This window comes from Fonsecaea monophora (genome assembly GCF_001642475.1).
Source record: "Fonsecaea monophora strain CBS 269.37 chromosome Unknown Scaff88, whole genome shotgun sequence".
Classification (NCBI taxonomy): Eukaryota; Fungi; Ascomycota; class Eurotiomycetes; order Chaetothyriales; family Herpotrichiellaceae; genus Fonsecaea; species Fonsecaea monophora.
Genome location: NW_019174019.1, coordinates 53312 through 73069, shown reverse-complemented (window position 1 = coordinate 73069; position 19758 = coordinate 53312). Strand labels below are relative to the sequence as shown.

Genomic DNA, 19758 nt, shown 5'->3' with positions numbered 1-19758 from the left:
AGTCCATCATGGCCACTGCTACCGTCACCGAGTTCCTGACAAGGACGGTCAATGCCACAGCGGCCACAAGCACCTCCACCAATCGAGCAGTTCCTCAAGGCGGTGTCTTTGAAGGTCTCAATCCCACCCAATATGACCCGAAGAATCCCATTACACTCTTCATAATTCAGGCTGCTATAGTCATTATCCTCACACGTATCATCCATGTACCTCTGGCCTACCTTCGCCAGCCTCGAGTGATCGCCGAGGTCATCACTGGCATCCTCCTGGGTCCTTCGGTCATGGGGAGGATCCCGGGGTTCACAAATGCCATCTTTCCCCCTGCTTCCATGCCAGCCTTTTCGCTGGCTGCCAATCTCGGTCTGGTGCTGTTTCTGTTTCTCGTTGGATTGGAGGTCGACTTGCGCTTTCTGGCCAGCAACTGGCGCATTACTCTGAGTGTGGGTGCTCTTGGAATGGCTCTCCCTTTCGGGCTCGGCTGTGGTATTGCATGGGGCCTTTACCGTGATTTTCGGAGTGATGCCGGTCTGGCTCCCATCAGCTTTGGCGTGTACATGCTATTCATTGGTGTGGCCATGGCGATCACTGTATGTATCCCTTCATCTGGTGGCACTGAGTCATCACTTACCGAATCCAGGCTTTCCCAGTCCTTTGCCGCATTTTAACAACTTTGAAACTACTCAGCACCCCCGTTGGAGTTATCGTGCTATCGGCGGGTGTTGGCAATGATGTCGTGGGCTGGATACTTCTTGCGCTGTGTGTCGCCCTCGTTAATTCTGGCGCCGGTCTCACCGCTCTGTGGATTTTGCTAGTCGCTGTCGGTTACACATTGTTCTTGGTCTTTGCTGTGCGACCAATCGTCATGTGGTTCCTCCGAAGGACGGGGAGTCTCGCCAATGGTCCGACGCAAACGGTGGTTGCATTGACAATACTCCTCGTCCTGGCATCCGCATTCTTTACTGGGATCATTGGCATCCACCCCATTTTTGGCGCCTTCATAATCGGACTCATGCTGCCTCACGAAGGAGGCTTCGCCATCAAGCTTACGGAAAAAATTGAGGATCTTGTTGGCGTGCTATTTCTTCCCCTTTACTTCGCATTGTCAGGCTTGGGCACCAATCTAGGACTTCTCAACAACGGGTTGACATGGGGTTATGTGGTTGGCGTGTGCGCAATCGCCTTCATTGGGAAGATTGCCGGTGGAACACTGGCTGCCCGATTGAATGGCCTAGTCTGGCGAGAATCGTTCACGATTGGCGTTCTGATGTCTTGCAAAGGCTTGGTTGAGTTGATTGTGCTCAATATTGGACTTCAAGCCAAAATCCTCAGCACCCGCACATTTACCATTTTCGTTGTCATGGCTCTCGTTACCACGTTTGCAACGACGCCACTGACCACGTGGCTATACCCGGCATGGTATCAGCGGAAATTGGAGCTTTGGAAACAAGGCAAGATTGACTGGGATGGCAATCCGCTTCATCCCGACACTGACACGGAATCTACCAGCGAGGCGGACATTCTTCGCACGACCAACGTTGCAAAAAAGGTATTGGTCTATCTTCGTCTCGATGGTCTCCCTGGTCTATTTACCATGGTTTCCCTCCTCGCCGACAAACCTGGAGAGCACGATGCCGTTGAGCATCAAGACCAGACCCCAAAGGAAGAGCCGATGTTGAACCCACAAGCCCTGAGCTCAGTAGCAAGACTTCATCGCCCTCTCCAAGTGCACGGCCTGCGCCTCATGGAGCTAACAGAACGAGAGTCCAGCGTCATGCGCGTCTCGGAGATCGAGGAGTTTGCTGGGCGAGACCCAGTCATCAAGGCGTTTGGCACTTTTGGACAATCGTGTGATATGGCAGTGGGTGGACAGATTGCGGTGGTGCCTGATCACAGCTTTTCAGGCACGTTATTGTCCCGCGCCAGGGATATCAAGAGTGATCTTGTGTTGGTGCCTTGGTCTGAGACCGGAACATTGTCCGAGTACCCTAGCTTGTTCGACGCAAAGCCAGGTGATCCGCTAGCGAACAAACAATTTGCAACACTTGCAGCAGAGATCTTTGAACAGGCCAGAACAACATGTCCCGTTGGTGTAATCCTGGACAAGACAGTCCTTTGCACGCCCTCTGGACCTTCCAAGATCGACTCTCCAGGACTTGATCGCTCAACACGACAACTAAACAAGACACTTACTGGAGTCAGTCTTGCAGATCAGATGAACTCGACCGTCCAATTCAGATCGGCGGAAAGTGGACGGACGCGTCTCTTCGCTCTTTATCAAGGCGACAGTGAAGATGATCTCTTTGCCGTACGCCTCGCTTTGCAATTAGCCAAGAATCACAAGGTTGATCTGAAAATCCTGAACGCAAGGGTTCGACACGACAATGCAGATGTTGGTCACCACGCTGCAGACACCAGTCATGATGACAAGACGGCCCCTCTGTCGAAGGTGCACACTCTCCGGACACCCACTGATTTTGAATTCGACGCCCTCCGGTCAAGCATCGCGGATTGCGGCTTCGACACGAGAGTGACAGTCGTGGACGTGCCTTTATCAGGTCTGGAGGCACTTGTGACAGCGATTTCCGAGCCCAGCCCTGCGGAGACGCTGGTGATCGTTGGGCGCAGCACTTTCTATTCCAAGTCAGCCAACGCCATTTTCAGTACCAGCACTGCGGAGTCATCGATGTCCAATTCGATGGTTATCTCCAGTGGTAGCGGACCGAACTCTGCACGCGACGATAGTCAGGCTTTGGGTCCCCTAGCCACGCAACTCATTAAAGTCGTCCGGGAGAGACAATTACAGACTGGATTACTTGTGGTCCAGGCCCGGAACGAGCGTGCGTTACAAAGCCCTGACGCATTTGGAGGATTCGGAGCACCGCCTAGTCCAACAGACGCGAGGAGTCTGAAAGGAGCGGCATTGGCCAAGAAGATAAGCGCTTTGAGTGATGACGATTAGGCGCCGTTGTTCTCCTGGCCTCAGCTGCTATAACGAGCCGTTACGATTCCATCTCACTTAGCCGCATATCTCTGAGCGTTCACAGGACAGTTTGGGTATATGACCAGGGACATCTATGTACGTCGGCCATGTGAGTCGACGAGATTTCAGACGACCAGTTAGATAATATTTACGAGCTCAATCTGTATGGAGTTGAGAATAAGATAAACCAGGTATTTCGAAGAGAAGTGGTTCGAATAGAATATTGATGAATGGCTATGACTTGGTATGAGAGAACAACAGTCCACCATGACGTGTCCTGCCTAATGTATCTTGTCTCCTGGTACGTGAACTCGTATGCTGTGGTGGACCTCCTTGTACAAGTACATCCATTATGAGTCAGTGACAAGGGGCTTGGACGTGATTCGAGACTATCCGATATGACGTTAATACATACAAGTATACAAGACGTGGTAGGTAGATACAGGTACAGGTACAGGTATAGGTACAGGTTCATTCATCGGGGAATGACGTGGGCCACAGGAGCATAAACAGATTCGATACGATACGAGGTAGTACCGAGTAAGAAGTAGGGAAATACTGTAAATCGCTCAGTCCTTTTGTCCTCGGTCGCTTCGCGGAACGCTCAAGATTGTTTTCATCCAAGGGGGGGTTACTGTTTTGCTTTGTTTTGTTTGTGGGAGTGAGTATAACTGGGCACAGCTGTTGATGGATGGATGGATGAATGGATGGAATGGATTATAAATAGCAAATCGCTGGCGAAATGTTTCTCATAAACCGTCATGTGCCATGGGCATGGGGTGCTGATTTGGTTTCGACGACGACGACGACATACTCACACAGAAAGAAAACCAAATCTGCCCCCCTCCTCTCTCCATCGACAGGTCTTGGTTCTTCTTCCCACACAACACCGCCTGGTCTCTCAGATGCCCTTCTTGAGGAGTTCCGTGCTTGTATGGTAAAACCGACACCTCCGTCACAGAACGACATCGCGCTTTCTCGCGCTTCCCTTCTGACCATTACATCTCCGCTCTACTACCGTCCCACGCGAATTACACCCGCGGCAATCAACTTTTGAACCTTCGTGCGAATTCCAGGGTTCTTCATGTGTTCGTTCAGTGCTGCCGGATCGGACTTGGCTTGTTGCAAGATGGATTGCATGACCGGATCGGAAAGGATTTGCACTGTGCAGGAAAAGAAGAGGTGGTTAGCTATCAATTCATACAAGGTGGCGAGTGTGGAAATGGTGGATGTGTTGAAAGCAGCCTGTGATGGGAGTTGGTGGGCAAGGGGTTCACACTTACTGATTTCAGGGTCTTTCTGGATTCTCGCGCTCGTCTCTTCTTCCGTTTCTCCCTGGCGAGCGGCGTACATTGCTTCCAGGGCCTTGGATTGCTGCTGTTCAATTTCTCGGGCGTTCTTACCGTCTTCATCATGTTCCATGGCTTCCGTACACACATCCAGGCACTTGTTGTATTCCTTCATGCCAAACAAAGCTTGAGCTTTCCGGAGGTATGCTTTGATGAATTTGGGGTCACGTTTAATGGCCTCGTCGCAGTCTTGGATGGCAGTCGGGAAGGCAAGGAGTTTGATTAGTGCCGCAGCCCTGTTTGAATATCCTCGAGGGTCATCCGGTGCACGTTTGGTGAGTTCAGTGTAGGCTTCGACAGCACCTGGCCAGTCTCCATTTTTGAACTTCTCGGCTCCCAACAGACGCGCTTCTTCTGCCTTTTCTGGGTCGATATATGCGTCCTTCTCGGCTTTGATCTGAGCCTTCTCGGCAGCCTTGAACTTCGCCAAGATTTCAGGCGTGCGATGTTCAGTGAGAGATTTCTGGTAGTTGATCAGGGCTTTGGGCAAATCACCCAGTTTCTCATAAGCAGATCCAATGCGGCCGAAGGCTTTGGCGATAATCTTGAAGTCGGCGAGCATGGCGCGGCCTTCCTCAACAGCCTTCTCACAGGCCTCAATACACCCTTGGTAGTCACCCTTTTCAAATTTGGCCGCGCCGAGGTTGGTTAGGTAAGTTATATCCTTGTGCAAGTCCCAGGCTTTTCCGTAGTGTTCAATAGCTTCGTCGAATTTTCGCTTCTTGTAACTTTCTGTCCCAAGTTTCTTTTCGTTCTCGGCCTCTTCTTTCGCCTTCTTCGCCGCGATAGCCTCTTCGTCTTCGGGCTCAGGTTCGGGTTCGGGTTCGGGCGCCTTCTTCTCGGCTTGCGGTGGAGGCTTGGACTGAGGCCGGGCATCCGGCATGGGAACGTCCTCTTCTTCTTCTGCGGCTCTCCGCGCATCAGAGGGGCCACCTTCCGGCGGCATACCCATCTGCATGTCGACACCCAGTAGTACACCCATGACCTCGAGGAATCTGGGGTCGGCGAGTTCCTGACCCATCTCTTGAGGGTTCTTTGCCAGTCGCTGCAACTTGGCCATGAATTGAGGGTCTGCAAGGTATTTCGATGTCTTTGGATTGCTTGCGAGCTTCTGGATGAGCTGAGGATCGTTGAACATGTTGCCCAAGCCACCCAAATCGGCACCATCTGCACGGGCTTCCGCCTCAATGGCTCTCTCGACAGCCTCGAGGCCTTGCCGGGCTTGAGTGTTGGAAGGTTCGAGCTTCAAGGCCTCTTCGAATGCATCCTTTGCACCGACGAGATCACCAAGACCGTGCTGCGCAGCTCCTTTTCGACCCCAGCCTTTTGCCCAGTCGGGCTTGAGTTCTGTCGTCTTGTTCGCGTCGTCAAGGGCTTTCTGGTACTCTTTGAGAGAAGCATATGCACCGGAGCGGTTGGAGTAAAGGACATGGTTCGTGGGATCTAGTTCAATAGCTTGAGAGAACTTGTCACTGGGAACAAAGAGTCAGTCAACTCATCAGGGTCCATGTCATGGGCTGAGCACTCACACGGCAGTTTTGAAGTCTTTGGCCGCAAAGGCCTTGTTGCCCTCGGCCTTCAGAGCGTCGGCCATGGATAGGATGGAATTAAGTAGTCAAAGTAAAGCAGGTTGAAAGGAAACCGGTGGTTCAGGTAGGGTAGGAAGATGAGACACAGGTGTTGCAGAGTAAGAACTTCTCGTTGTACACACGATCGACTGAGCCTGAAAATGAGTTGGAGAAATCGACAGCCTGATGTACTTCTTGGTTCGTCAAATGCGGGCAGCGAACAGAATTGCTAGAAAATTCGGTGCACGGGCCACTACGGAGAAGCACTGCAGGGACCTCAGGTGAGGTTTCCAGAAGGCTAGAAGCCTAAAAGTGCCTAGAGCGCAATCATCTGCTCCGCCCGCACCGGCACCTGGGTGGCAGCCTCGTCTTGCCTGGAGCAAATCATTTCGCAGCCTGATTGAATACCACGACCCCCGCTATTCCGCATCCTCCTGCGCCAAAATTTCCAGAATAGATTGTTCACACAACTCCATCCTCAGTTCCACTTTTTGACACACTCACTTCACGCACCTGCAAAATTTCTCCTAGTATGTCGCGGTGACATCCAATTTGTCCTCGTCCTCCTTCTTACTCACTCTCTTGGTCAGCGGCCTCTTTGCTTGACCCATCATGTACACAGATCTCTACCCCCATCGGTAGCACATCTCCCTCCAAGCCATTGCTTCAAAATGGCGCCTCCAAAGACAGCCCCCGCCCCCGGTCCCGGTCCTTCGACGGTCGGCCCTGTGCGAGATCGCACTGCTGAGGCTCTTCATGCTTGGTGCTGTCAAAACTACGAATACGGCTATGTCTTCTCCCAAACCGAACTGTTGGGTGCCGGAGTCATCCCCAATCAAGATCTTCAAATCCTCCTCTCCACCGTCGAATACCTCACGAAAAACTCGCTCTTCCGTGTACATGATAGGGTGGGCGGTGGTATAGGCTGGGAGCTGGTAGACCCAGATGTAGCAAAAGAGTAATACTACACCAACTTGCAGTGTCTGCTCAGGTCCTGACTTTTACAGCTACGCCAACCTCAGTCGCAATGAGCAAATCGTGTTGCAGGTCATCGAAGGCGCGAAGTCGTCCGGGATGTGGACAAAACAGATCCAGTCCAAAACTGCCCTCCATGGGAACATCCTGGAAAAAGTCTACAGGGTCCTTGAGGGAAGAGGTCTGGTCAAGCAGATGAAAAGTGTCAGCCACCCATCGCGGAAGATGTACATCTTGGCCGGCTTGACACCTTCTGAGGATGCAACGGGCGGCTCTTGGTTCTCCGAAGGACGACTTGATATCGGACTGATCGATACCATCTCCACCGTCATCGAGCATTTTGTTTCTACTCAAAGCTGGCAAGAGGTCAAGCCTGATGAAATGGAAGAACATCCAGGTTCAAAACGCAAACGACCCAGTAGTGGTTTTGAAGAGCACGGGGATGATAGAGGCAAATTGGTCAAGACTAACGAGGGGCAGAACAATAAAGCCAGGACTTCCAAGCACCAAGCGGCTCCTCAGAAAACGTACAGGCCGTTCGGTCTGGGCCACAAGTCCTATCCCACCCTTGAAGATATCACGAGGCATATCCTCAATATCAAAGTCACAGGGTCTATGCTACCTCAAAATGCCATTGCACAATTGCTTCAGGTCATGGTCTATGATGATCGCCTCTTCAAGCTCCATCGGCCTCCTCATGGCAACGAGCTCCCTGACGACCATATTACCAACACCGTTACCATGTACCGCTGCTTCAAAACTCCACAGGACATTACCGAACGACTCCAACTTGACAAGCGCAAAGTGAGCCACCACGACGACGTCAGAAAAGCCGCGTATCGGCAAGAGGAGTTGGAGAGATTAGGCGCAGGAGGGACGAGTGAAGTGCCTTGTTTAAGGTGTCCTTCGTTTGACATCTGTGGTGATGGTGGCCCAGTGAATGTGATCACTTGCAAGTATTTCGATGAGTGGTATGACCGTCTTGAAGAAGCAGACAAGTGGAAACCGGAGAAGGAACGAGGAAAAGAGATGACCAAGGAGCGGGACAAGGCCAAGGGAAAAGATAAAGAGCGGGCAACGGTCAACGGCGATCGAGGGCCCCGTGTCGACATCGAGCTCGAGTCGGAGCCTTCATAGCACAAAGCTCCATTCTCGTGTCGGGTCGAGCTCCCGAGTCTCACCATCTGCCTCTCCGCGACCGACAAAGAGGAGCTACGAGTGTTTCGATGGCCCCTGCTGCTCAGATACCCATGCCTACTTTTTTGACTTTCGCCAAACGAGATGGCGCAATTGAACGGACCAAATAACAGAAAAGGAATGATGGAATCGTATGACAGCGTGTTCATATTCTCTTGAGAGAAAGCGTTTCATAGTAATCAAAACAATCAAGTCCTACACTACAGCATCTATCGCCTGACTGCGGTTGGCAGAGGTGTTCCGAACATTGCGCTTGGTAACCCGTTCTCGTACTCGTACATCAAAGTATCTCTCTGTCTTTCTCTTCCCCTTTCTCTCTCTCCATTGAGCTAGCCAGTGCCTATGTATTCTGTTCTTGATATCCGGTCCACCCTGGTCTTGCTTGCAGACGAATCGAAATTCCCGCGACACCACGCACAGATGTACTCGGTCGGTCGGTCGGTAGATGGTAGAGAGTGGTAGGTAGGTGCCTTTGTAGATAGAGCTTGGCGGAGGCGAATCTTGTTCATCGATGAATCGCATCTTGTCGAGAAAAATCAAGATGGGTGGAAGGTGGAAGGTGGTAGGTGGTGGTACATAGTATGTACAGTACATGCGAAAACAAAACCCTCTGTCCCAGACTGGGAGGGAATCAAACAACGGTTTCTCCTCAACGTACTCGGTACCTCGTTGTTGTGAGCGAACAAGCTTGATAGCTGGTAGCGCCGACCGACTCTGATGATCCTGTCAAACTCATCGTGTCTATCGGCGTATCGTGTACGAGGTATTTTCTTCTTATCAGCTGGGACCATCACCTAACCTCACGCTTGCTGCTCCACTCGCCAGTGCCGAGCTGCCGCCTGTTCTCTCCAGCTCTCTCCTCCTGCTTGCTTTTGCCACAAGGCCACCAGCTCCGTCTCTCTCTTCCGCCTTTTCCTCCTTGTCTAGCCGCTTGGCCTTCAATTCCTCCTCGACTTCATCCCTCCAACCCTGAATGTCTTGCGGTATGTGTTTCATCTGGACGCTCGGGGCGCCGCGGATCTCTGTCAATTGGTCCCTCACGTGTCGTATGATCTTTTCCACGTCCTGCCGTGAGACCTGGTTCTCTTTTTTCCAGCCAGCGAGATTGGGGAACAGAGTGAAGCCTTCTTTCCGAAAAGCTTCACGGTACGGCAAGAACTCTGGTAGCTGCGGATTGAGCGTGTGATCTGCACCAGTGCAGATGGATGTCTCATGTGCCCATGCCCGTGCGACGTTTCGCGGGGTATAACCGCCACCACCCACGACCAATAAAGGAATCTGAAAGGATTTGACAAATGAAACGCACCTGCCGTGGCCGCTAATGTTGAGGTTGAAACACCCCAGGCGATCATGACCGAGGGAGTCGGCGCCGCACTGGAGTACGATGGCCGAGGGGCGGTAGGTCTTGATGGTGGGGTCGACGACACTGCGGAAGAGGTAGTCGTAGGTATCGTCGTCAATGCCGTCCTTGAGTGGAACATTGATGGTATAATTTTTTCCTGGATTGTCTGGGTGGATCGGTCCCGTGGACTCCAGCGGACCGGTTCCAGGGAAAAACGTCTCCTTGTCGTATTTGTGGAATGACACACACATGACACGGTCAGTGGACCAGAATGCTTGTTCTACACCATCCCCGTGATGCACGTCGATATCGATGTACAGGACACGCGGATGGTAACGGAGCAGTTGAAGAATGGCGAGTACAATGTCGTTGACGTAGCAGAATCCGCTAGCCTCAGCCTTTTTAGCGTGATGCAAGCCGCCAGACCAGTTGATGGCGATATCGGATTGTTTGTGACAAAGTTTGCGCGCAGCGTCGATGGACGCGCCTGCGTAGGTCGAGCAAAATTCAAAGACGCCATCGAAAATAGGACAATCGTCCCCGACACCAAAAACGGCGGAAGAGTGGCCTTGTGGTCCCGTTGAAAGTTCGGGGTACAATATATAGATATTGTTAGGGGTGGCGACCTTGAGGAAATCGACATAATCTTCCCTGTGGAATGCTCTGATCTCTTGTTCGGTGGCTGGACGTGAGGTAAAACAGTCCATGGCCGTGTGCATGCCGTAAGACAGGACGAGGGATTTTGTTAGGGTTAGACGCCAGGGCTTCATAGGATGGGTTTGGCCAAAGTGATGATTCTCCACGGCAGGGTTATGATGCCATGAGACAGTGTACCCTTTTGGGCGGGCGATGCCGTTGGCTTCTACCTCGCGTTGGATTTTGGCGGAGAGAGTAAAGGTGGGAGTGTGGTTGGTTGACGAGTGGTCTTGATATTCCTCCACGATAGCCATGGTGTAAGAGTTGTTGGAGAGAGCGTGATGTAGAAGTGTTATGGAAAGATAGAGGACGGTGATCCGGTTTTGCTCAAGTTCATGACGCGATCAACAGAATTTGGTGATCTCAGCGCCCATGGGATACTGCCTTGAACCCGTCGCCAGACTTTATGGCAGGAAACTGAGGAGCGCAATTATCCTTCTTTGATGGTTGGAATCTCCGGTCTGAGGCGAGTCAACTTATGAGCGCGCGAGTTCTCGCGCGAGTTCCGAGGATGATTTGAGGACAGAAGACAGTAAAAGGATCATGAAGAGGCTCAGCGGGAGGCAAGGCTGAGAGAGAATCGAGAATCGAGTCGAAGTTCCAGAATCTCCGAAGACTTTGACGTTGCGCGTAACTTGCGCCACCGCACGCTAACCCATAACAAGTTTAGCCTTGTGTCTTTCTTAGTCATCAAATTCAAACTCTGGTTGTCGTCTGCTTCGCTTGTCCTAAATGTTTGACTACACTTTCTGGTTTCATTCATCACTTATGTGACAACCACGTCGGATATCATCATAATGACTGCTAGACAGACAACTTCAGAATCTGTGAATGAGTGAGAGGCAATAAAATCGAGGTCTGACCATAATTGTGGCTCATCCCTGCCCTGTTCTCCGCCGAGAAACCGCGAAGCCACCACACATTCACCAGAACCTGAGATCCTCATCTTCCACCCATCCACTACTTCCAGACCCCATCAAAGTCGTCGCAGATGGCATCAAACGAGGATTGCGCGTCAGTGCTAGAGCAATTCATTCACGATGCGGCGAACTTACCAGCCGAGATTACCCACATGATGGAGGAGATTCAGGCCAAGGACAAAGACCTACAGAAATGTTTGTCCATCATCAATCAAAAGGACACCAACATCCAAAAACATCTCAGACTTAACGGAGTACTCGCTCCACATCCCAAGGAGAACGAGTATGTTGACCTAGTCAAAAAGAACTACGAGATGTGCCATGGACTTCAGGGACAGAAAGTCGCCCTGAGTGAAAAAGCATGCACCCTGTTGGAGCGGCAGGTCAAGAAACTGGATATGAAGATTCGAGAATTGCAGAGTGATGGCCAACTAGTCGACGGCCCGCCCTTACCAAGTGTTTTCAACCGCAAGGCTGAGACACAAAAGCCCTTTGTTGACCTACCCACCAATTTACCTCTACAGAACGCGTCGATTAGTGCTCTCAACACAAACGCACACAGAATCAACGCACATATCTCCGCGACCATGCAACAGGCCCAAGCTAGGCAATTGCCGCAAATCACGACTGGAAGCACACCTGTCCAACGGAGCTCTGCACCAGCTACACCTGCTTCGGCCGTTCAACAACAGCGTCAACGAGAGCGAGAACACTCCCAAGGTGCCGAGACCAAGCGACGGAAATTGGGAGGCCCACTTCCAGGCACGACCCTTCCTGCCCAGCCGTCCGGTCTTCGACAATCCTCCCTCGGCCCAGGCACTCCAAAAGCAGGGACACCTACAGGCACAGGTACAAGCCGAGCCGGGAGTATGCCTCGATCCGTAGGCGCACAAGTATCAGCTGGACCTCCCAAGAAGTCAGGCCTCTCCAAGAAAGTCATCTCACATCAGCAAGTCAATAAGCTCAAGCAAAAAGGCTCAACTAAGGGAAGGCTATCTGCTGGGCGCAAAAAGGGACAATCGCCGTCAGTGCGGGGAGGGCGTGGCGGCACGGCAGCCTCAGAAGATGCAGACTCTGTACTATCATCCGCAGACGCCTCCGAAACCGATGCCTCTCAATCGAGGGGAAGGCGAGGAAATAAGAAGCAACAACAAACTGCATCAGAAGAGCCCGACGGTGATATGGGCGAGGATGAAGAAATGGAAGATGAAGAAGGAGAAGACGACAAGCGCTACTGCTTCTGCAACCAGCGCAGTTACGGGGAAATGGTGGCTTGTGAGAATGACGAGTGTCGCTACCAGTGGTTTCACACGGGCTGTTTGAACATGAAGAAAGTTCCAGACGAGGACGAAGACTGGTACTGTCCGACATGCAGGGAAAAGCCAGAGATAATTGAAAAGGTCAAGATCAAGAAGAAAGCTGGCAGGAAATAGGTGAAACCTCGATATCTTGGAATATTGTAATTCTCAGAAATCAGGCACTCCGGCTCCGTTGGTGTCATACATAATGATAGGATGTTTTCCATATGACCTACACCCTCTGCCGCGTCACAAAAGATAGCTTCTTGTGCTATGTACAGTCTGTCATTGTTCAGAAGACGATTGGATCCAATGCCCGCCTTCGATCTTGCGTCCCTAGCGAGCAGCAAAAAATGCGATTGGTTGCACAGTGAGCAGTTCTGATAGCCGTACAACCACAAGATCGCAAGGCCCTCTTGCGCAATCAGTGTTCACCTACGAGCACATACGAGATACTCGTAGGTCCACAGAAGCGTATCTCCCTATGCCATCAATCGGCAAACAGTCCTGGTCCTGCTGAAGAACGAGCTAGCTCCAACGCCGTGTATCACTGGGGCACAAATTTCCTTCTGTTTCCTCTAGTTTTCCCACACGTGGGATTGAAAAGCCCGAAAGGACGGGACTCGAATTGCTAGGGCAGTCCAAGCTGGACGACTCGTATCTTCGCAAGGGGATGGCGGAAAGGGGGGTGGTTGCGATCGGGAGGCCAGCGAATGAGAAGAAATCAGGTTGGCAGGGTGGCAGGGAGGCAGGGTTTATCTGTGGCGATGGCGGTGATTCCAGCGATCCCAGCTTGCTTGGTGCCCGTCAAAACTCGGCTGGGTAGGCGAAACAGGGCAGAAGAGGGCACGTTGGAGAACCATAGGTGGGTCTCACCAGCCTGCGGTGATTCCGGTGAGTCTAGTAGGCGTCACTGGGGCGCCCCTAAACAAAGCCAAGCTGCCCGAAGCTGCACTCCCAGTGGCTCATTAGGCTGCTTGCGCACGCCTGCGCTTCCCTGCAAGCTGAAATTCACTTTAAGGTTTAACCTGGACCTCTCCGCATCTCCGTCACTCATCACCAGCCGACCGCCGTGTCGAGCAAGGGAACAGAGAGAAGCATTGGCCGAGCAGCTGTCCTCGCAGGCTCACCACATCCATTCCTATTTCACCTCTCTATTTTCCCTGTTGTAGAGGTCGCCAGTAGCACAGGTGGCTTGACGTCTTGTCCTGCCTACTTATTCTCCGTCTTCCATCTCCCTTTCTGTTTCCCTCCGCATGCTCTCCGAAATTTAGAGCAGCTCGGACCGGGGGTCGGTTGATCGTCCTCGCCCAATCATCATGAGCTCCGAGAGAGAGAAGAACGAGCTCAAGTCTCAAGGCGCCGTCGAGGCTGCTCGTGACCCCAACAGCTCTGTCACCGGCGATGATGCAGAACGAGTTATCTTAGAAGAGAGCAAAAAAGCTGGCTCTACTGCTCTACAATTCAACCCTAACGCGTCGCCAGAGGAAAAGGCCGCGCAAGCCAGATCGGTGAGATTCTCTTTCCCCAACTGGCGGTAAAACAATATCTCTGACCTGCATCATAGCGGCAGAACGATACTCGTCGCCCACCCAAGGGAATCGGAGTAGTGACGGATCTTGTGAGTAATATTATTCTCAACTCTTCACCCCTCTCTCTCCACCTCTCATTGACAAATGTGGCAGGATGATGGAAAGCCCTCTCAATACAATCTGCCTCCACCCGAACCCATTTCCGTCGCTGCAAAAGTAGAACCCCCTACGACCCAGGATGGCGCGACAAACGGAGTGGTCCCAGAAGATGGACAAGATTGGACCCAGGTCGGGTGGGCTCCACGCTTCGGATCTGGTGAGACGGATGAAGAGAAAGAAGAAGGCAACCTATTAGACCATCAAACAGCCCTCGAGGGGAGGTTGGATGAGAAGTTCTTTGGTGGTTCGTATACCTTTGCTTTCAAAATACATGGCCACGTCTCTAAGGGTTCCAGATTGGTATCACAATACTGCTGTCATCATCTTTGCCTGTATCGCATCATGGCTCATTGCTACACTCGGCGGTGGCCTGGCATGGGTCATCATCATCATGGCTACGTGCGGCACCTACTACAGAACCTCCATCCGACGCGTGAGACGAAACTTCAGAGACGATATCACACGGGAACTAGCTAAAGCACGTTTGGAAACCGACACCGAAAGTCTTGAATGGATGAACAGCTTCCTGGTCAAGTTCTGGCCCATCTATGCCCCACAGCTTGCCAAAGCCATCATCATGTCCGTCGATCAAGTTCTAAGTACCTCGACGCCGGCGTTTCTCGACAGCATGAGACTCGAAACCTTTATCTTGGGTACCAAGCCACCCCGCATCGAGCATGTCAAGACCTACCCTAAGGCTGAGGACGACATTGTCCTAATGGATTGGAAGTTCAGCTTCACTCCAACTGACACGATGGATATGACTGCCCGCCAGCTCAAGACAAAGATCAATCCGAAAGTCGTCCTCGAAATCCGGATTGGTAAAGGCGTAGTCAGCAAGACGATGAAGGTCATCGTCGAGGACTTTGAGTTCTCGGGACTGATGCGGGTCAAAATGAAGCTGCAAATCCCATACCCACATATCGAGCGCGTTGACATCTGTTTCCTCGGTCGACCTACAATTGACTACGTCTGCAAGCCTCTAGGTGGAGAAACTTTCGGCTTCGATATCAATTTTATCCCTGGGTTGGAGAACTTTATTAAGGAGCAAATCCATGGCAATCTTGCCCCGATGATGTACGAGCCGAATGTCTTCCCCATCGAGGTGGCCAAACTGCTGTCGGGCAACCCCATCGATTTGGCCATTGGCGTTGTTGCCGTGACGCTCCACAATGCCAACGGTTTGAAGAACCCGGATAAGTTCTCCGGTACACCAGATCCCTATGTGGTTGTCTCGTTGAACAGCGCCAAAGAACTTGCACGTACCAAAACGATTCACGAAGACCACAACCCGCGCTGGAACGAGACTTTGTACATCATCATCACGAATTTGACGGACTCCTTGACGCTGCAGGTCTACGATTACAACGATGTGCGCAAGGACAAACATCTCGGTACCGCGACGTTCACACTCGACAGGTTGGAGGAGGCACCTGAGCATGAAAATTTGACTCTAGATGTACTTGCCAATGGGAAGCACCGTGGAGTGGTCAATTGTGACGTTCGTTTCTTCCCAGTTTTGGAACCGGAGAAGCTCCAGACTGGCGAGATTTTACCACCCCCCGAGTCAAATACGGGCATTGCAAGAATCACCATCGAACAGGCCAAGGATCTTGATGGAAGCAAGAGCCTTGTCGGCGCTTTAGATCCATATGCCGTCCTCCTCCTGAATGGAAAGGAGATTCATATCACCAACAAGCTCAAGCATACCAACAACCCTGTGTTCTCGGACAATACGAAGTCAGTTCTCATCACGGATCGTAAGAAAGCGAGGATCGGACTGGTCATCAAAGACAACCGCGACCTTGTCACCGATCCCATTCTAGGCACCTTTCAAATCAGACTGGACGATATGCTCAAACTTGTGGACAAAGGTCAGGAGTGGTTCAATCTGCACGGTACGACGACCGGCAAGGCCAAGTTGATGCTGGACTGGAAACCAGTAGCCCTGAGGGGTGTCACCAAATCTGGCGGCTACATCACGCCAGTTGGTGTGATGCGCATCCACGTCCAGAGCGCGAAGAACTTGCGAAACTACGAGACAATGGGCAAATCCGACCCTTATGCTAGAGTTTTACTGTCAAGTATTCCCAAGGGCCGGACAGTAACGTTCCAGAACGAACTCAATCCTACTTGGGATGAGGTCATATATGTACCTGTGCACACACCTACTGAGCGACTGATCCTTGAGGTGATGGACGAAGAAAAGCTGGGGAAAGACCGATCTCTTGGCCTGGTCCAAATTGCCGCTTCAGACTACATGAAAGAGGCCGAGGAAGGCGGGTATGAAGTGCATGACACCAGGACCGTGCTGTCAGAGGGTTTGCGAATGGGAGGTGCGGGCGAGGCGAAGGGCACGATTAACTACACCGTTTCATTCTTCCCGACCCTGAATGTGGTGGATCCAGAAGAGGAAGAGGAAGAGCAAAAAACCCAAGCAGCACTCGAAGGGCGCGAAACTCCAACCGGCACGCCGTCGCACAGCAAGAAATCATCCGTTGATGTCAAGGCTTCGACCGAGATAGTAAGGCCGAGCGTGGATGGCCGGAAGAGCTTGGATACGGCTGGCCGGCTTGGTGCTCTCGTAAATGGAGCCGCGTCTACCAACGGCTCCGTCTCTTCTATCAAACGACAGCCACCAAAAATCAGGATCAACCCAGAAGATATCCACAAATACGGTAAGTCCCATGCTACTAAGAAGTGGTCGCCGCTAATCATCAATAGAATCGGGTCTAATTGTTTTCAACCTGGTCGAAGGTCACTTTGCACAAACTGACGTTAACCTCGAGGTCGTGATGGACGACCATGCCTTCCCGGCTTACACGTCCTCAAAGATTCGAGAGAAAGACCACCACTTCGGTGAGACTGGTGATGCCATGGTTCGTGAAATCGAGATGTCTCGAATCACACTCCGGTTGACCGAAAAGGTTGACCGCACTGGCAAGGGAGACGACGATGACATCGTGGCTAAGCTGACGGGCCCTACTCTCCCTACGTTACAACAGTGCTTGTATAAGCCCACAGAGCTTACAATGAGGAGCAACAACGGAGGTCTCAACAAAGTGGTGGTCAGTCTCAAATATCTACCCGTGAAGATGCAGCTTGATCCCAGCGAGAGCATCAACAACATGGGCACCCTGCGCGTCGACGTGATGGATGCGGCCGATCTTCCGTCTGCCGATCGCAATGGGTACAGTGATCCATACTGCAAGTTCAAGTTGAACGGGAAAGAAGTGTACAAAACCAAGATCCAGAAGAAGACACTCCACCCTGCTTGGAACGAATTCTTCGAGGTGCAGATTCCATCCCGCACAGCAGCTGACTTCAAGGTCGACGTTATGGATTGGGATTTTGGCGACAAAGCCGACCATTTGGGTTCTGCGACGCTGAATCTACAAGTTCTGGAACCCTTCCAACCACAAGAGCTCCAGTACGCGCTGGACGGAAAATCGGGGGTCCTTCGACTTAGGATGTTGTTCAAGCCCGACTACATTACCCGCACTCGGCAAGGGACATCTACCTTTTCAGGGACCTTCGCGCCAGCCGGAAAAGTAATTGGTGCACCTGTCAAAGGTGTCGGGAAAGTCGGCGGCGGCGTGGTGAAGGGGGCCTCTTTCATCAAACACGGCTTGACGAGAGGGCGAGGCAACAAGGAAGAGGCATCATCGAATACCAATGGCACGATGGAGACTTCGGATAGTGCCCTGTCAACCCCGGCTAAAGCCTCCCCCATGGTAGATGGAAGTGCGACCCCTGTCACCCCGGCCACACCCTCCCCGATGATGCACTCCCGCACTAAGAGCACCCATTCAACCATGACGACTCAGAAAGGTGGCGAGACGGGAACAGCGAGCTTTATCATCGTCTCTGCCACCGGATACCCTCCCAAAGCCGATGTCCAGGTTCTGATCAAGATGGTGGGGACCAGGGGAGCAAAAGAAGTGCACAAGACCAAGGCAATCAAATCGTCCTCGGGCACTGTGGAATTTGATGTGAACCACGAAAACTTCAAGGTGCCGTGCTCGGCAGACACGCAGTTCCAACTACAAGTCAGAGATCACGACATGCTCCGGTCCAGAGACCTCGGGGAGGCGATGTTCTTTGTATCTGACCAAGGCGCGGGATCTGATCAGATTGTCAAGGCTGGGTCAGGTACGGTCACAATCCGCAGCAGCTTCGCTACCAACAACGGAGTCGCCTCCGAAAGCCTCAGGCCAGTCACCAGTGGACGGGACAGTCCAGACTCGAAGCGAGAGGGAAGACGAAGCTTCTTTGGGAGAAGGGATGTTAGCGGCAAACACGAGGGGTCCTGAACGGGATAAAGAAAATGGTTGGCACTGATTGTGAATATTCATGGTTTCGGCATCGCGGCGTCTGGGAGGAATGACGCCGAACGACCGCCCAAAGAAGGTTCTTGACGACTACCTACCCGGTGAGTCCTCAGGTGCCTTGTTCTCTCGCTAGATTATTGCGTGTACTTGATTCAGAGATACCAGATATTGTTTGTAATTGCGTGGGTTACATACAACCTGCAAAGACCTAGGCGAGCCTTTGATCGCAGGTTCAAGGAAAACGATGCACAAAAGGGAATACTTCACAGAATACAATCTGGATTCAAGGTGATCGATGTACGTTGCAGCTGTTCTTTTGTAGGATATCTTTCGTAGGGTATTTTGTACGGTGTTTGTACGTGAAGAGTGTTTGCAGAGGAACCCCGGTTGTCCTTTGGAGTAACAGTAATTGGCGGAAGATGCGCTGCCCTGTGGCAAACTTATGGATAAAGTCTCTGATCATAGTGGCAACTGAACCAAGCGTATACGAGGTAAGGAAAACCATACCCGAGAAGGTCAAACGCAAACACGAATCAGACAGGCACGCAGTTATACCCCCAGTGTAGAATGGTGAGATGTCAGCCTGATGTTTAAAAAAAAAATTTTCCCTCACGATCCTCCTCATACTGTTTAGCTCTGATCGATCGGGATGTTTGAGGCGATGGTCGCTCTGAGAAGATGGATGACAGCGGCGAAACACGCAGATTTGGCGGTCCGATCTAGACCGAAGCGGAAAAAGATATGGGAGGTGTGGCGTAGGATGGGGGAAGTGTTTGAACTGTGGCGGACTCGGGAAGCAGTGAGGGGCAGACGTGGGTGTGGGCGTGGGCGCCGATCAAAATGGTGGGATGATTGAGAGGAACGGGATTATGGCTGTCGAGGTTTTGTCCGAAACATGGAGTGGAAAATAACGCTTCTCGATCGATCGATACTACCTTGACACCAAGCCGGTTGCCCAACAAAATATGGGGGTGGATTGATGGATGGTGGTGAGGGCGGGAGGATATATTTTGGGCAAAGAAGCGCAGGCACCGCAGGGAGGAGATGGATAGACAATTAATTAATTGACGGTACAGAAACCTCCACGTTGTCGTTGTCGTCGACCAGTTTCCCCCAATCAAGCAATTAATCAATCACGAGAGGTGAGTTGCAAGTTACAACCCTGACCGCCAGATGGGAAAAAGATGTGCTACACCCGCGCAGTCCTCAGGATGGAGCCCAATTGTTCCCACTTTTACCCATTGGGTTCCTCTTTGGTCTCTCTGGCTCCCTTTTGGCTCCCTTTGGCTCCCTCTGATTCCCTCTGGGTGCTTCCCTCCGGCTCGTTATCATTTGCTGCAGCTGTCGGTCAGGGACCAAACACTATGCACAACTACATCACCCCTTGTCATGGTTGTTTTCTGCCATGCTC

The 19758-nt window shown here is 51.9% G+C and overlaps 6 protein-coding genes across 6 annotated transcripts; 4 read left to right on the top strand and 2 right to left on the bottom strand.

Moving 5' to 3' along the window:
• Positions 1 to 8: 8 nt before the first annotated feature.
• AYO21_09230 (hypothetical protein) lies at positions 9 to 2959 on the top strand (the record flags this gene model as incomplete). Its single annotated transcript, XM_022659168.1, has 2 exons — positions 9 to 587; positions 638 to 2959. 2 exons carry the CDS (start codon positions 9 to 11, stop codon positions 2957 to 2959), a joined length of 2901 nt encoding a protein of 966 aa, XP_022508525.1.
• A 1035-nt stretch (positions 2960 to 3994) lies between these two features.
• AYO21_09229 (hypothetical protein) lies at positions 3995 to 5923 on the bottom strand (the record flags this gene model as incomplete). The annotated part of the gene is made up of 3 exons (XM_022659167.1): positions 3995 to 4143; positions 4264 to 5801; positions 5859 to 5923. The coding sequence occupies 3 exons, from the start codon at positions 5921 to 5923 to the stop codon at positions 3995 to 3997; spliced, it is 1752 nt and encodes a 583-aa protein (XP_022508524.1).
• Positions 5924 to 6568: 645 nt separating this feature from the next.
• Positions 6569 to 8009, top strand: AYO21_09228 (hypothetical protein; the record flags this gene model as incomplete). The annotated part of the gene is made up of 2 exons (XM_022659166.1): positions 6569 to 6815; positions 6889 to 8009. The coding sequence occupies 2 exons, from the start codon at positions 6569 to 6571 to the stop codon at positions 8007 to 8009; spliced, it is 1368 nt and encodes a 455-aa protein (XP_022508523.1).
• An 837-nt stretch (positions 8010 to 8846) lies between these two features.
• AYO21_09227 (hypothetical protein) lies at positions 8847 to 10361 on the bottom strand (the record flags this gene model as incomplete). The annotated part of the gene is made up of 1 exon (XM_022659165.1): positions 8847 to 10361. One exon carries the CDS (start codon positions 10359 to 10361, stop codon positions 8847 to 8849), a length of 1515 nt encoding a protein of 504 aa, XP_022508522.1.
• A 737-nt stretch (positions 10362 to 11098) lies between these two features.
• On the top strand, positions 11099 to 12460 carry AYO21_09226 (hypothetical protein; the record flags this gene model as incomplete). Its single annotated transcript, XM_022659164.1, has 1 exon — positions 11099 to 12460. One exon carries the CDS (start codon positions 11099 to 11101, stop codon positions 12458 to 12460), a length of 1362 nt encoding a protein of 453 aa, XP_022508521.1.
• Positions 12461 to 13644: 1184 nt separating this feature from the next.
• AYO21_09225 (hypothetical protein) lies at positions 13645 to 18329 on the top strand (the record flags this gene model as incomplete). Its single annotated transcript, XM_022659163.1, has 5 exons — positions 13645 to 13836; positions 13893 to 13946; positions 14011 to 14260; positions 14313 to 16694; positions 16741 to 18329. 5 exons carry the CDS (start codon positions 13645 to 13647, stop codon positions 18327 to 18329), a joined length of 4467 nt encoding a protein of 1488 aa, XP_022508520.1.
• Between the last annotated feature and the right edge of the window lie 1429 nt (positions 18330 to 19758).